The sequence below is a fragment of the Pantherophis guttatus genome, chromosome 13 (assembly GCF_059756535.1).
Source record: "Pantherophis guttatus breed Tessera chromosome 13, ASM5975653v1, whole genome shotgun sequence".
Taxonomy (NCBI): domain Eukaryota; kingdom Metazoa; phylum Chordata; class Lepidosauria; order Squamata; family Colubridae; genus Pantherophis; species Pantherophis guttatus.
Genome location: NC_142075.1, coordinates 20,216,073 through 20,231,476, shown reverse-complemented (window position 1 = coordinate 20,231,476; position 15,404 = coordinate 20,216,073). Strand labels below are relative to the sequence as shown.

At 48.4% G+C, this 15,404-nt stretch overlaps 1 protein-coding gene across 2 annotated transcripts in view; it reads left to right on the top strand.

The window, feature by feature from the left end:
- The first annotated feature begins 12,846 nt into the window (after positions 1 to 12,846).
- RBPMS2 (RNA binding protein, mRNA processing factor 2) overlaps positions 12,847 to 15,404 on the top strand; it is a 33,477-nt gene continuing 30,919 nt past the window's right edge. The window contains exon 1 of one of the 2 annotated variants that reach the window (XM_034432628.3): positions 12,847 to 13,398. In XM_034432628.3, coding sequence (XP_034288519.1) covers positions 13,345 to 13,398 — 54 coding nt within the window. In that variant the 5' untranslated portion in view covers positions 12,847 to 13,344. The remainder of the gene's footprint in view (positions 13,399 to 15,404) is intronic. The other variant, XM_087877933.1, reaches the window with a different exon arrangement.

The window sequence follows — 15,404 nt, the reverse complement described above, 5'->3', positions numbered from 1 at the left end:
GTTTACAGAGTCAGCCTCTTGCCCCCAACAATCTGGCTCCTCACTTTACCCACCTCGGAAGGATGGAAGGCTGAGTCAACATTGAGCCTGGTGAGGCTTGAACTCCTGACTGTGGGCCGAGTTAGCCTGCAATACTGCATTCTAACCACTGGGAGGGAAGGAAGGAAGGAAGGAAGGAAGGAAAAAAAAAAAACCCAGGAGAATTTCTGCCAGTCCTGTGGGAACAAGATTGAGTTAAACGGTGTTTCTCAACTTTATAGCAACTTTAAGACACATGGACTTAATTCCCAGAATTCTCCAACCAGTGAGCTGCCTGGGGAATTCTGGGAGTTGAAGTCCACATGTTTTAGCTTGCTGGCTGGGGAATTTTGGGAGTCGAAGTCCACACGTCTTAAAAAGTTGCTGAGGTTGAAAAACACTGAGCTAAAGCAACCTGATGCAGACCTAACTAAGGATTAATGAATTAACCCATTAATTAATGGAATAGCTTGTCTCCTGTGGTTGGGGGTGCCCCATCACGAGAGAGATTTTCAAAAACGGACCGGACAACCATTTGACTGGGATGATATGAGATTCCTACCTGGAGCAGGGGGTTGGATTAGAACAGGGGTCCCCAATCTTGGCATCTTTAAGACTTGTGGACTTCAACTCCCAGAGTTCCTCAGCCAGCGTTGCTGGCTGAGGAACTCTGGGAGTTGAAGTCCACAAGTCTTAAAAGATGCCAAGGTTGGAGACCCCTGGATTAAAAGACTTCCCTTCCAGCCCTATGAGTCTACGGATTAGTAACTTCCTCTGTTCCTATTAAAAATCAGACCTTTATCCATGAGGACTAGAATCTTGCTTGAATTTTAGATTCGGCCTTTCCTCGGTGGTAGTTCAATTACAGGAAAGCCAAGATCTATCCCATTGGCCATCCATGCTGCCGATAGCCACGGGAGAGGGATCTCGGCTCCAATTTGGGAGAGTGGAGATCCACTGCAAACCTTTGCAGAATGGAGGGATCTCACATGGTCAGCTTGTTAATTCTGTGCCTTGTGAGTGACTCCAGGCATTGGGCTCATTCAATAAAATATGGTTAACTTTGCAGGTTGTGTGAATCGAATTCCCGAGGTCCAGGACAGCGTCTGAAGTCAAATGCACCATAAGTCCCTAAATTTGATCAATAAAATAAGCGAAATGGCAATCCTCCCAGCCTAATCCTAAAGGGTTAAACTGGATTAACTCGGCTCTTCCCCAAGCTAGTAGGGAGCCGGTGTGTTCTGCCGAGCCCCCTTGGCAGACTCCCTCCTTCCTCTCAGGCTGCTGTTCCCTCTTGCCTTGACTATTTAAGGCAAATCTTGCTCCAAACACCCAGCTCATCTCTGCCCCTGCTTTTTAAAATAACTTGCTGGGAACAAACAGGCAAGGCAGAAGTCTATAAATCAGGTGGTAGCCTGCCAGGGTCTTCCAGAAGTTTGTGTGAAAAAGGAGATGATGGCACATGGAGAGACGGGGGGGGGAGGAGGGAGGGAGGGAGGAGAGAGGAAGAGGGAGGGAGGGAGGAGAGGGAAGGAGGAGAGAGGAAGAGGGAAGGAGGGAGAGGGAGAGCGTAGAGAGAGGGAGGAGGAGGGAGGCAGGGCGGAGAGAGGGAGAGGGAGGGAGGGCAGAGAGGAGGAGGGAGGGAGGGAGTGGGAGGGCAGAGGGAGGGAGGAGAGAAGAGGGAGGAAGGGAGAGGGAGGGAGGGCGGAGAGAGGGAGGAGGAGGGCGGAGAGAGGAAGAGGGAGGGAGGGTGGAGAGAGGAAGAGGGAGGAGAGGGAGGAAGGGCAGAGGAGGGAGGGAGGGAGTGGGAGGGCGGAGAGAGAGGGAGGGAGGAGAGAGAGGAAGAGGGAGGGAGGGAGGAGAGAGAAGAAGGAAGGAAGGAAGGAAAAGAAAGAAAGAAAAGAAAAGAAAAGAGAGAGACCTGTTCCCCTAAGGCAATTCTATATCTCAATGCTGGGAAAAGCACCACCTGTTGAATTCTGCCTGTGACCTCCAAGGTCCTTTCCGTTATTCTGTTACAGGTCGTCCTCAACTTACAACAGTGCATTTAGCAACCATTCAAAGTTACAACCGCACTGGAAAAAAGTGACTTCTGGCCATTTTTCACACTTACAACCTTTGCAGCAATTCCACGGGTCACGTGATCAAAATCCAGACGCTTGGCAACCGGTTCATACTTATGACCGTTGCTGTGTCCCAAGATCACGTGGATCCCCTTTTGGCCACCTTTTTGACAAGCCAAAGTCAACGGGGAAGTCAGATTTACTTAACAACCGTGTTACTAAACGACCAACTGCAACAATTCACTTAACCACCGGGGCAAGAAAGGTCGCAAAACGGGACATAACTCACCAAACAAATGTCTCGCTTAACAACAGAAAGATTGGGCTCCGTTGTGGTCATAAGTCAAGGACTCCCTGTATTGTGCTGAGTTTGGGGGGAAAAAACGCAGCGTTAAATCTCGGAGCCGACCATCTCGCACTGACGGAGTCTTTTCTGTGGAAGAAGAAGCTTAGGCAGGTTGTGTTTTTCCCTGAGATGCTTCAGTGCACACATCGTGCTAAGCGATGGATGATTTCACCAGCTGCAGTTTGCTGGGCTTTGCGCAGAACATGGCCGATGCGCCTGGTACACAATTTACTTTCCTCCAGCGCTGACTTCTGGAGCCACTTTGTCGTGGTCCCAAAACAGAACAGAAAGCCCTGAGTTGGCCAGAAGTATGTCATTGGGATGCTAGCTAGCTATTTTATTTTATTTTATTTTATTTATTTTATTTTATTTTATTATTTTATTTTATATTATTTTATTTTATTTTATTTTATTTATTTTATTATTTTATTTATTTTATTTTTTATTTTATTTTATTATTTTATTTTATTTTATTTATTTTATTTATTTTATTTTATTATTTCATTTTATTTTATTATTTCATTTTATTTTATTTTATTTTATTTTATTCATTCATTCATTCATTCATTTATGTATGTCCTTGAATAGTTTGGTGACGATGTTACAAAACAGCAGCACCTGGGTCTGACAAAGCTAGGCCACCTTCTCTAGGTAAGACCGCTGGCACGTGTCGCTTCAGGGGTGAAATCCAGCAGGTTCTGACAGGTTCTGGAGAACCAGTAGCGGAAATTTTGAGTAGTTTGGAGAACCGGCAAATACCACCTCTGGCTGGCCCCACAGTGGGTTGGGAATGGAGAATTTGCAATATCCTTCCCCCAGGTGTGGGGAGGGAATGGGGATTTTGCAGTATCCTTCGCCTGCCATGCCCACCAAGCCACACCAAGGTCACTAAACGAACTGTTTTAAGTGGATAGAATCAAGATCACACGAAGTGTTAAGGCCACTTTATAAGGCCTTGGTAAGGCCACACTTGGAATACTGCATTCAGTTTTGGATGCCACGATATAAAAAAAAGATGTGGAGAGTCTAGAAAGAGTGCAGAGAAGAGCAACCAAGAGGATTAGGGGACTGGAGGCTAAAATATATGAAAAATGGCTGCAGGAACTGGGTATGTCTAGTTTAATGCAAAGAAGGACTAGGGGAGACATGATAGCAGTCTTCCAATATCTCAGGGGCTGCCACAAAGAAGAGGGAGTCAACCTATTCTCTAAAGAACCTGAAGGCAAGACAAGAAGCAATGGGTGGAAACTCATCAAGGAGAGAAGCAACTTAGAACTAAGGAGAAATTTCCTGACAGTGAGAACAATTAATCAGTGGAACAACTTGCCTCCAGAAGTTGTGAATGCTCCAACACTGGAAGTTTTTAAGAAGAGGTTGGATAACCATTTGTCTGAAGTGGTGTAGGGTTTCCTGCCTAAGCAGGAGGTTGGACTAGAAGACCTCCAAGGCCCCTTCCACCTCTGTTATTACATTATATTAAGTCAAGGACTGCCTGTAGAAAGGACAGGAAATTACTGGGAATCCCTAAGATCCAATGGGAAACTTTAAAAAAAACATCTCTAAAGAAGGGATTTACGTTTTTCATGACTTCCCGTAGCGTAGCCAAGAAAACAGCCTGGGTGGCTCCCTCAAGGCCCGAATGAATGATTCCTCCTCGGTGGAGATTTCACCTTCAACGAGGCCACAGAGCAAAGAGACGGAGACAAAACCGTTGGCCAGAAACGTTGCTTGAAGAAGGAGAAGTCTGTGAGAGGCTGGATCTGGAGACCGTCAGCTTCACGCTGTCACAACAAAGTGCTTTGTGATGAAGTGGCTTTGCTTTTATCAGATGGCTGCCGCAAATAAGCAGGAGTTTCTGGGCAGGAAGGAATGCAACAGAACAGCGCCGTGACCAAGCACAGCCCTGTGCCATTTATAGAAACGGCACGTTTCCGAGGTGAAAAGCCCCTTTTTGGATGTTTTTTTCTCTTCTGAGAGAAGCTTTAAAGGGCTTGAGAAAGCATCCCAGTTTGAGGGGGATGGAGAGGGAAGACTGGACTCTTGCAACCTTAACAGAGTTGGAAGGGACCTTGTAGGTCATCTAGTCCAACCCCTCCCCCACCCACCCACCCAGCCAAGCAGGAGTCTCTACACCAGGGGTGAAATCTAGCAGGTTCTGACAGGTTCTGTTGAACCGGTAGCGGAAATTTTGAGCAGTTCGGAGAACCGGCAAATACCACCTCTGGCTGGCCCCACAGTGGGTTGGGAATGGAGAATTTGCAATATCCTTCCCCCAGGTGTGGGGTGGGAATGGAGATTTTGCAGTATCCTTCCCCCAGGAGTGGGGAAGGAATGAGGATTTTGCAATATCCTTCCCCTGCCACGCCCACTAAGCCACAGCTCGCCCACCAAGCCATGGGTTGCTCCCGGTTCGCCTCAGTTCAGGCAAACCGGTAGTGGTGGCAGTGGGAGACTCCGCCCACCCGCCCAGACGTCATCAAAAACGCTCTGCGCATGCGCGCCCACATGCTACCAATAGCGAACTGGTAGCGCCGGGATTTGAAACCCAGTACTGTTCAGCATCCTTGACTGGAGAGCCAACAACGTTGAGACAGTCACTGGGGCTTCTCTAACTCTGAGCTCAAATCTGGCTGCTGGAAGCTGTCTCCCTCCCCCACCTTAGAAAAGCCTCAGCTCGCAGGTTCACGCTGCTTTTGTAAATGATGCCATGAATGCAGCGCTGAGCATGTTTTTCCTCTTGCGCGCATTGTTTTCAAAGCATCTTATCTTCTTATTTGTTCATTGTACATGCAGGCTTAATTATTGCAAGCTGCCTTGCAGAAGCAACCTAGCAAAGATTCCCAGCAGTTGATCGGGAAGTTCTTCAATCCGTCTGTTTTGGATTTTACTTGGGTTACTTGCTTAGGTCCGAATATCTACCGAACGGTAGCCCAAGTGGTTTGCATGGAGAAATCCTGGGCTTCCTTTCATACATGTCTCCGTAAAGCTGGAGGGGAGAGAGAGAAAGGCTGGGGGGGAAATAACACCTCCTCTGAACTTCCCTGAATATCCAATACCTGCCAGTATCAAAAATAATGGTGAGAAAAGAAGATGTAATTTATAAAAAAAAAAAAATAGATTGCGCAGAAATGGATAGACTGACATTAAAGATAAAAGAAAAGGAAGATACCAAGTCAAAGTAAATTGCTCCAAACTCGATTGCAGAAAATACGACTTCAGCCACAGAGTGGTCAACGCCTGGAATGCTCTACCTGACTCTGTGGTTACATCCTCAAACCCGCCCACAGCTTCAACCTTAAACTGTCTACCGTGGACCTTACCCCATTCCTAAGAGGTCCGTAAAGGAGCCGTGCATAAGCACATCAGCACACCTACCATCCCTGTCCCACTGTCCCCATTTATCTGTACTCATTCCTTGTTCATGTCCCTGTTTATACTTATGCATGTTATCTAGTACACGATCGACAAACTAAATAAATAAATAGCTACAGAGTACTTTCAAATATGGGATTTGTTTTATAAATGGTTGGATAATAGAGGTAGAAATTAGGAGCTGGCAAAACATTATTATGTAAGCAACCGACCCAGACAATACACTGTTCACAAAACACTTATGTATCTTAAATGAAAAGGTACAAATAAACTATTTAAAAAATAACAATAATGGTGCTAAGCCTTGTAAGGAAAAGCATTCTGGCTGGCCTGAGAGACAATCCCAGATTGTTGACCAAAATAAATTGAGGTGGGGGGAAATATAGAGCCTTGGTGGCGCAGCAGACTAAAACGCTGTTAAGTAGCACCAGCTGCCTGCAATTACTGCAAGTTCAAATCTCACCAGGCTCAAGGTTGACTCAGCCTTCCATCCTTCCGAGTGTAGGTAAAATGAGGACCCGGATTGTGGGGGCAATAAGCTGACTTTGTAGAAACACCACTTATGGGGGGCCAAAAGCCCTAATAAGCAAGTATATACAAAAGAATGAAGGCTATTGCTATAAGTGCATTGTAAGCTGCCCTGAGTCTCTGGAGAAGGGCGGCATATAAATTGAACTAATAATTAATAAATAAATAAATAAATAAATCTCCATTCCCACCCCACTCTGGGGCCAGCCAGAGGTGGTATTTGCTGGTTCTCCAAACTACTCAAAATTTCCACTATCGGTTCTCCAGAACATGTCAGAACCTGTTGAATTTCATCCCTGCCTAGAGGAGATCAACCCTGACTGCTCCTTAGAAGGCCAGATCCTGAAGATGAAACTGAAACACTTTGGCCACCGAATGAGAAGGACGGACTCCCTGGGGAAGAGCCTAATGCTGGGAAAGATTGAGGGCAAAAGAAGAAGGGGACGGCAGAGAATGAGGTGGCTGGATGGAGTCACCGAAGCAGTCGGCGTGAGCTTAAATGGATTCCAGAGGATGGTAGAGGACAGGAAGGCCTGGAGGAACGTTGTCCATGAGGTCGCGATGGGTCGGACACAACAACAACATGAAAACAGAATCTTACAAGTCTGCTTGAGTTTTCTCTTCACTCTCTCTTACACTCTTACACCCCAAGAACCTCCCTTCTTACAAGAAAGAACAATATTTGAGATAAGGGTTAGCTGTTTGTATGATGTTTGCTTAAGGGCATTATCTACTCCAAGTTCAGTTTCCAATATCTATATTGGCCTTTTCCGGCTGAGAAAAGAGAAGAAAGGTGAAAACGTGTAGTAAAAAAGAGAAGGAACAAGTCTTCCACCTCCCCCCCCCCTTCTCATTCCCAGAGACTCGTAGTTGTAAGATTTCCTGTGAGAAAAAAAAAAGCAAAATTTCCCGATGGGAAAAATGCAAAGGGAATTTCACCGTCACCACTCCCACTCAAAAACTTTTGGTGAGAACTTCCTTCTCCTTCTCACCCCAGAGCAGGAGTTTTAAGATGCCTTTTCCTCTCTCGCTAGAGAGAATAAAGCCGAAATCTCCCAGTCTGTCTTTTAAGGTGAGGAGCTACAAATTGCTCTCTAGCTAATCAGAAAGAGCACGGAGAAATGAGAAGAGGCTGAAGCTCAACGGGATGCCTTAAAACATAAAATGCATTTTGCATTGATATAAAATGTAAGATTATGTAGATGATATATAACGCTTATTGCCAAAAGAATTCTTATAACCAAAGGTTGTTTGCCAGCGATCTACCTGTAAAGATACTTTAGAACTCAATTCTTAGCAAATAATCTAGACTGTGAAAGAGTTACTGGTTGTTATTATTAAGAACAATCTTGGCTTAAGCAATCATTAGCTGATCCCGTTTGATTTTAGCCAAAGTGACAGCTGCTACTTGAACTCCAGGGGAAGGACCTGATTTTTTTTCCAAAATTAAATCGAATGAATTAAATAAATGTGCTTAATCAGGGGAGGTGCAGGAGGGCAGTCTACCCCAATCTGGTGCCTCCTACCCACTGATCCCTTTTTAGGTACAGAGTTTTCTTTATTTTAATTGATCTGATTTTTTTTAAAATCCTGCCTTTATTTTTTTATGGGTAACTCCAGGCAGCAAACACACATAAAATTTCTTTTTTTTTTCTTTTTTTTGCCACAACAACCTTGTGAGGTGAGTTGGTTGCGAAGGAGATACTCAAGACACCCAGCTGACTTTCCTGCTTAAGGCAGAACTAGAACTCCCAGTCTCCTGGTTTCTAGACCAGCGCCTTAACAGCTACGCCCAATGAATCCCTTGCTTTCTGCAAATGGATCGATGAAATCAGATCCCACACACATACGCATACACACATACAAGGAACATTTTTTGCTGGATTACAGTAAATTCTGGATCTGGATTACGGTTTCCAGAATTCCCAGCACCTTGAGAGTTGTAACCCCACACCTGAAGGGCGGCAGGTTGGAGGAAGATATGATCAGGCATTTTGTTTTCTCCACAAAATGATCTCTTGTTATCCGGAGAAAATGAAATTTAGCAACCGAGGGAGGAGGAGGAGGAGGAGGAAGAGAAGGCATGTATGTAAGTGTCTTCCTTATGCTTGCTGTACGTCGGAACGCAAGGGCTAATGCGAACCAACGGGAGAAGCCGCGGCAGCGCCCTAAAACTACGGCCAATTTGGCTTGGAGAAGAGCGCCTCTGCCCTGTCAGTCGCCTTCAGACGAGGCTCCTTACACGAGTCGGAGAAGGGGGACCTTCAAAAGGCAGACAGAGGGGCTGAGTTTCCTTCGTCCCTCCCTCCCTCCCTTCTTTCTGCCTCCCTCTCCTTCCTTCCTTCTCTTTCCCATCTCCCTCCCTCTTCTATTCCTTCTTTCCATCCATCCATCCATCCATCCCTCTCCTTCCTGCCTTCCTCCCTCCCTTTTTTCCTTCTCTTCCTACTATCCTTCCTTCCTTCCTTCTCTTTCCCATCTCCCTCCCTCCTCCTTATCTCTATTCCTTCTTTCCATCCATCCATCCATCCCTCTCTTCCTGCCTTCCTGCCTTCCTTTTTTCCTTCTCTTCCTACTATCCTTCCTTCCTTCCTTCCTTCTCTTTCCCATCTCCCTCCCTCCTCCTTCTCATCTCTATTCCTTCTTTCCATCCATCCATCCATCCATCCATCTCTCTCTCTCCTTCCTTCCTTCCTTCCTTCCTTCCTTCCTTCCTTCCTTCCTTCCTTCCTTCCTTCCTTCCTTCCTTCCTTCCTTCCTTCCTTCCTTCCTTCCTTCCTTCCTTCCTTCCTTCCTTGGGTGGTGATGCAGAGAGATTCGCTCCCCTGCCGCCCGAAAGAGCGATTTTCTCTGGCCGTTTTCTCCGCTCCCGAAGAGCGAAGGGAGCTTTTAACACCCCTCGAATCCTCCGCTCCGCTTTCGCCTGGTTGCCTCTCCAAGATAAAACGGTTTCTGATCGACGGAAAATGCGGGCTAACGAATCGAGCGGATACATTTGGACTCGGATTTTTTTTTTCTTTAAAAAAAAATTATAAATAAGGACATCCGAGGTCTCCTGTAGACACACGCAAACACACCCAACAAAGACCTGGGCTGGCTCTCAGCGAAAGTGTGTATCGGGACCGCCTCGTGGCCCCCAAATTCTTTGCAGCGGGACCCAAACCAACAAACCCAGGTACAAAATAACAGCCTCCCCTTTCCAAGAAAATCGGGGTTCTTCCCTACAATCCTGGCGCAGGCGAGGTCTTGCTTGGCAAAGGCATCGCTTGTCTTCAGATCAGGTTTCTCCCCGCAATCTGCCAGGACGACCGTGCTCCTGAGCATGTGCGGAGAGCCTTCTTCCTTCCCACAAGGACGCCCCCCACCATCATCGGAATTAACTATAAAGAAGAGGCGTTTGCCCGGGATTGCAAAAAGGCAGAGGCCCCCCATTCCCCCCGCCTGCGGGGGGGGGGAAACAGGGTTACAGATGGGGTGGGCACAATGCCCCCCCAAATTGGCCGAGCTTTTAGGGGCAGGAGAGCCCTTTGGGGTTTTCCTGCAACGGATGAACCCCGCGATCTCTCTCAGAACCGAGGCGGGTCGGCTTTCGCGTGGAGAAGCGTTCCGACGTGCAGACTCGCTCCCCCTGGCACTTTTAAATGCTAGAGTCCAACGAGAGCCGCCCTCTCGGCTCGTTGGCGGGTGGCCTAAACAGATTTGGCATATCCCATTTGGGGAAATGTCTATGGAGATTCTCAGCCATCTATGGTTGTCCCAAGGTGCTTTTTTTTTCAGGAGGCCACTGGACTTTCTGATTTTTCTTTGAAGACGTTTCGCTTCTGATCCAAGAAGCTTCTTCAGCTCTGACTGGATGGTGGGAAATGGAAGGCTCTTACAACCAGAGGTTGTTTGGCAGGAATCTACCTACAAAGATACTTTACAACTAGATTCTTAGCAAATAATCTAGACGGTGAAAAAGTTACTGGTTATCCTTCCGTTCCCCACCATCCAGTCAGAGCTAAAGAAGCTTCTTGGATGGGAAGCGAAACGTCTTCAAAGAAAAACCAGAAAGTCCAGTTGCTTCTTGAAAAAACAAAAACACTTGGGAAACGGATCCCTTCGTTGAAACTCCAAAGGAAGGCCAGCCTTTGATCCTTTTTCTGGTACCCAGAATTCCTCCTCCGTTGCCCCATCGTTGTTTTCTTGGCGCTCCATTCTCCAGCTCCCCCGGACAGCCGGGATTCGTTACGCGCTTGACTTCAGAACTGAAATGAATTGAACCGAGTACTTTATTTGGCCAACTAGGAGTAGACCCGCAAGGAAATAGTCGCGCTAAACTATAGTTTCGACCACAACTGGCAGAATTCGCCCCGCGAATTCTTAAACCCCAAACTTGCAATTTACCCGACTCCAATTGGGTTAGAAGACGCGTGTTGCTTTTCCGTTCCGACGGTGGTAATCCGTATAGATAAAGGAAACGGAATAAAATCGACGAAGGTTGCAAATCCTACGAGCAGATTCTAGGAATTGCTTTCATCAAAGTGACCCTGGCTTATATGGAGGGGGTGGAAAAAGGGGGGGAAGCAAAGCCAGAGCTGGTTACAGCCTGGATGGGACACCACGAGGAAAGCCCAGGGCCGTAGGATTTCAGTAGGAAATCGGAGGGGAAAAAATATTCAGAAAGAATATCCGTCTACGGCGGAGGATTGTATTGTTCCCAGGGGAAAAGATGCAGAGCTTTCACGGAAAGCAACGGGAATCGAGCCCAGTTCAGAGGGAAACCCCGAAGTGGGACGGAAGGAGGAGCAAACCCGAGTCCCGGGTCCGAGAAAGCCGCGGAGGGAACGTGATTTCGTCGCTTCCCATAATGGAAACAATGGGGCGAATTGGGCACCTTTCAAAGAGAGGCATTTCAAGGCAGGGAGGAATTTCGGCTAAAAAAAAAAAAGCGAATTAACTAATTAACGAAATCTATTTCATATCGTCTCCCGATCGCAAGCTCGGTTTTTTTTTTTTGAGCGCTCGTTTCATTTTTTTTTAAATCCACCTATAACGTGTAAATCCAAAGCCCCCAAACAAACCACGATAGGGATGCAGTAACGGGGGTACCTTCCATCTCTCCGATGGCCGCGTTCCCACGATGCCTTCTCACCCCCAACCCCCACCCTCCGCATTGCGTTTCCCCAGTTCTGGGGGTTTGCCCCGCTCATTGACAAACAAACCACCCAGGGAGTCGCCTTCGCACGCATTTATCCAACCCGGCTAGAAAAACGGGGGTCGCTGGTTTCGGCGGGTCGTGAGAACGCAGCTCCCGCGTTTCCAAAAGAGCCCTTTTTCCTTTCCACCTGCGAGGAAAAAAGATCCCTCGCCATCCACGCCCCCCCCCGCTCCCAAAAGCATCCACACCAGGATTTTTCTGTCCCTTTGCTACCTTGCCAAACGACATCATCATCATCATCATCTTCATCATCATCATACAAAAAACCACCTTACTCGGAACAGCTTACATCCTCCGACGATACCTTAACAGTTCCTAGGTCCTTGGTTAGGACTCGAGCTGCTGAGCTATTAACCAGCCTCAAAGGCTGTGAATCTCACTAAAGATTAACCAATAAATAATAATAATAATAATAATAATAATAATAATAATAATAATAATAATAATAATAATAATAATAATAATAATAATAATAATAATAATAATGCTTACATCCTCCGACAATACCTTAACAGTTCCTAGGTCCTTGGTTAGGACTCGAGCTACTGAGCTATTAACCAGCCTCAAAGGCTGTGAATCTCACTAAAGATTAAATACTAATGCTAATGCTAATGCTAATAATAATAATAGTAGTAGTAGTAATAATAATAATAATAATAATAATAATAATAATAAATAGATAGATAGAATCAAGATGACGTGAAGTGTTAATAACACTTTATAATGCCTTGGTAAGGCATTGTGATACGAAATCCGGCATGGTTATCTCGTTTGCTGTGTATACTGTCATTTTTGTGTATATAATAATAATAATAATAATAATAATAATAATAATAATAATAATAATAATAATAATAATAATAATAATAATAATAATAATAATAATAATAATAATAATAATAATATAAAGAAGAAGAAGAAGAAGAAGAAGAAGAAGAAGAAGATAACTGGGGGGGGGGGACAACCCCTCTTTTCCCGCCCGGCTCCCTTTTAGTCCCCCCTCCCTCCCGCCGTCTCCCGGGAGCGCGTGGCCGTGGGCTGAGCGAGCGAGAGGCGGCTGCCGTGGGCGGCGGGAAAAGCGCGCGAGCCCTTTAAGGAAGTTCATCAAAGTTTAAAAAGTTCCGCGGTGGGAGGGAGGGAGGGAGGGAGGCAGGGCGCGCGACGGACCGTCGAAAGTTTTGGGCAAGGCGGAGGCGGGGATTGGCCGGCGGGTTGCCCTGGAGACGGCGAGAGGGGCCCCGCCCCCGCCCCCGGGCCGCCGTCTCGGCCACACCTCCCCACCCCAGCCGGGCGCGCGCACCGCTGCGGGGCTCTGTCTGTCTGTGTGTGAGTGTGTGTGTGTGTGTGAGTGTGTTTGCTGGCGGGCCCCGGCGGCAGCAGCTGCAGCTCGTTGGCCCCTCGGCCTCTCATTGGCCGGCAGCGGCGTCCAGCTGGCCGCGAGCCCGGGGCGGCGTCCAATAAGGCGCGCTCGTGCCCCGCCCCAACCTGCACCGCACTCGCGCACCTCGGGGCCCCCCGCAAGCCCGGCCACCCCCCGCCCCGCCACCTGCCTCACCTCGCCTCGCCTCGCCCCGCGGCGCCCGCAGCCCCGGCAAGAGCAGCAGCCGCAGCCGCAGCCCCGTCCGGCAGGAGCCCCGCGGCCCCTCCGCTCCCCTCACGCAGCCCGCCAGCCCGGAGGGGAGGAAGAAGAAGAAGAAGAAGAAGCCGCCGCCGTCGGCCAGGCGAAGCAGCCACCTCGGAGCGGCGCCCGCGAGCCTCACCTCCCCCCCCCCGCCCCGCCTGCCCCGCGCCCCGGCCGGCCGCCCTCCGCACCCACCATGAGCAACCTGGCCAAGGAGAGCGAGCACAGCAGCAGCAGCCTCGAGGAGGAGGTAAGCGCCCACGGACCGACGGACGGGGAAGGGGAAGGGGAAGGGGAAGGGGGAGCGGGCGGCGAGGCTTCGCTGCGGGGCTGAAGGGACCCACCCGGGGGGGGGCCCTCGGGAGCTGGGCGCTTCTTCTGCCTGGCCAGGGCTCCAGGAAGGCCCCCCCCCACTCCCCACTCCCCACTGCCGTCTGGGGGTCCTCCGTGTAGTCGGAGAGGGATGGACGAGAGGTTTTGGGGGCTCCTCCTGGTCTCGGGTGATTTGCCCCCCCTCCCAGCCTTCCCTGCACCCCCCCCAGGTGCCCCTTTTGGGCTCTTTTCCTCCAGGTCCCCCAGGCCACCTTCCCCCCCCTCCAGGTGCTTCATTTGGGTTGCTTTCCTCTGGATTCCCCCCCCATCTCAGCCCTCCTGCCCACCCCCTCCCCCATGCCCCTTTTGGGCTCTTTTCCTCCAGGTCCCCCCAGTCCTCCTTCCCCCCTTCCCCAGGTGCTTCTTTTGGGTTGCTTTCCTCTGGAATCCCCCTCCCTATCTCAGCCCTCCTGCCCACCCCCTCCCCCATGCCCCTTTTGGGCTCTTTTTCTCCCACCATCTGGTGAAAGTGGGGGGGGGACTTAGGAAGGTAGGTAGAATTGGCCAATATGGAGGCTGGGCTTTGCCCGCCAGATGTTTCTTCCCCTTCTCCCCCCCCCACTGCAGCCTCTGCATGCTGGCTGAGGATGGCTTTGGGCTCCCCAAAGGGGAGGTTGCTTTCTTCAGACGTGCCCCCCCCCCCTCTTCACAGCAGCTTGACCCCCCCCCCCCCCCCCCGTCCCTCGCCTTCTGCTGTCTCTAAACCAGCATTGCCCCGCAAAAGCTAAATTTCGGTGGAGGGATGTTTTGGGGACTTAAGAGCTCCTTTTCTGGGGTTGTTGGAGGTGGGGTAGAGTTGTTGGGGAAACGATAAGAGTTTCCCGTTTCCTACTTTTTGGAAAGCTGGGTATGTTTTTCTTATAAAGCCACAATCGAAACGCAGCCCTGAAAACTATCGGAATCTGGTCAGAGATGGAAGAAGCAACTTGACTAGAGAAGTTGACTAACCCTTGTGACTGCTAGTAGACCAGCTTGGGAGTGATGGTGGATTGGTGATTTTTTTCCCTCCCTCCCAGCATCTCTCCTGTATGAAATATACCACTTCAATTGTATCGGCCACCTTCTACAAAGAGGGCTGCAGTCGTTTTGCTTTTGCTCCATAGATGCTGTGATGTTGCTAAACCTGGTCAAAACCTAGCTTATGATTACTAATTAGTTCTTAAAGGGAAAACGGCTCCTGGTCTTAAGACTGAGCTGACCTCTGTTTAGGAAAAGCACAACCTTCGGTTCCTTCCTGACCCTCTGAAAAACAGTGGCTTCGTTTGTTCAGAATGGCGACCAATTCTGATCCAATTCCTTAACGAATGGTGAATTCCTACCAGGCGTATTGCCGTAATGGAATTAACCTCTGAGAATGCTTGGCGGGGACTTGGCAGTCTTTTGTCCTTAAAAAATGTTCTTAAAATACCATTTTCTGATGTAGCCATATAGGTGGGATGCATAGGGTTAGGTAATATCACACCTGAAACTTGCTTTTAGCTGCAGTGACAACGGGACATGCTAGAAGGTGATATTTGCGCTACTGTTTATGAAGAGAGAGTTCCAAGGCTGATGTTCTACTGTGCATCTTTCGTTCAGGCTGTTTCTGATGCCTTCCGTTTGTGGGGTTTGTGTGTTTATCCCAGGAGGAAGAAACGATTCCTCTGTCGGTCAGTCAGTCAACAGGCCAAAATCAATCGGTCTGCAAGGTGCTTATTTAAACCTGCATTAAATATCCTGCAATCACTCCGTGAATCTTCCGTTTAGATGTACAGATGTTCTAAATAAAGTTTAGTGTGTGCTTGAGGTTTTTTTTTTTTTTTTTTTAAATGCTGGTAGAATACTACCTGAACCTTGGTTTGTGGTCCATGTAAATGTCAGTGCTGCCTCTAATTTAGATCATTC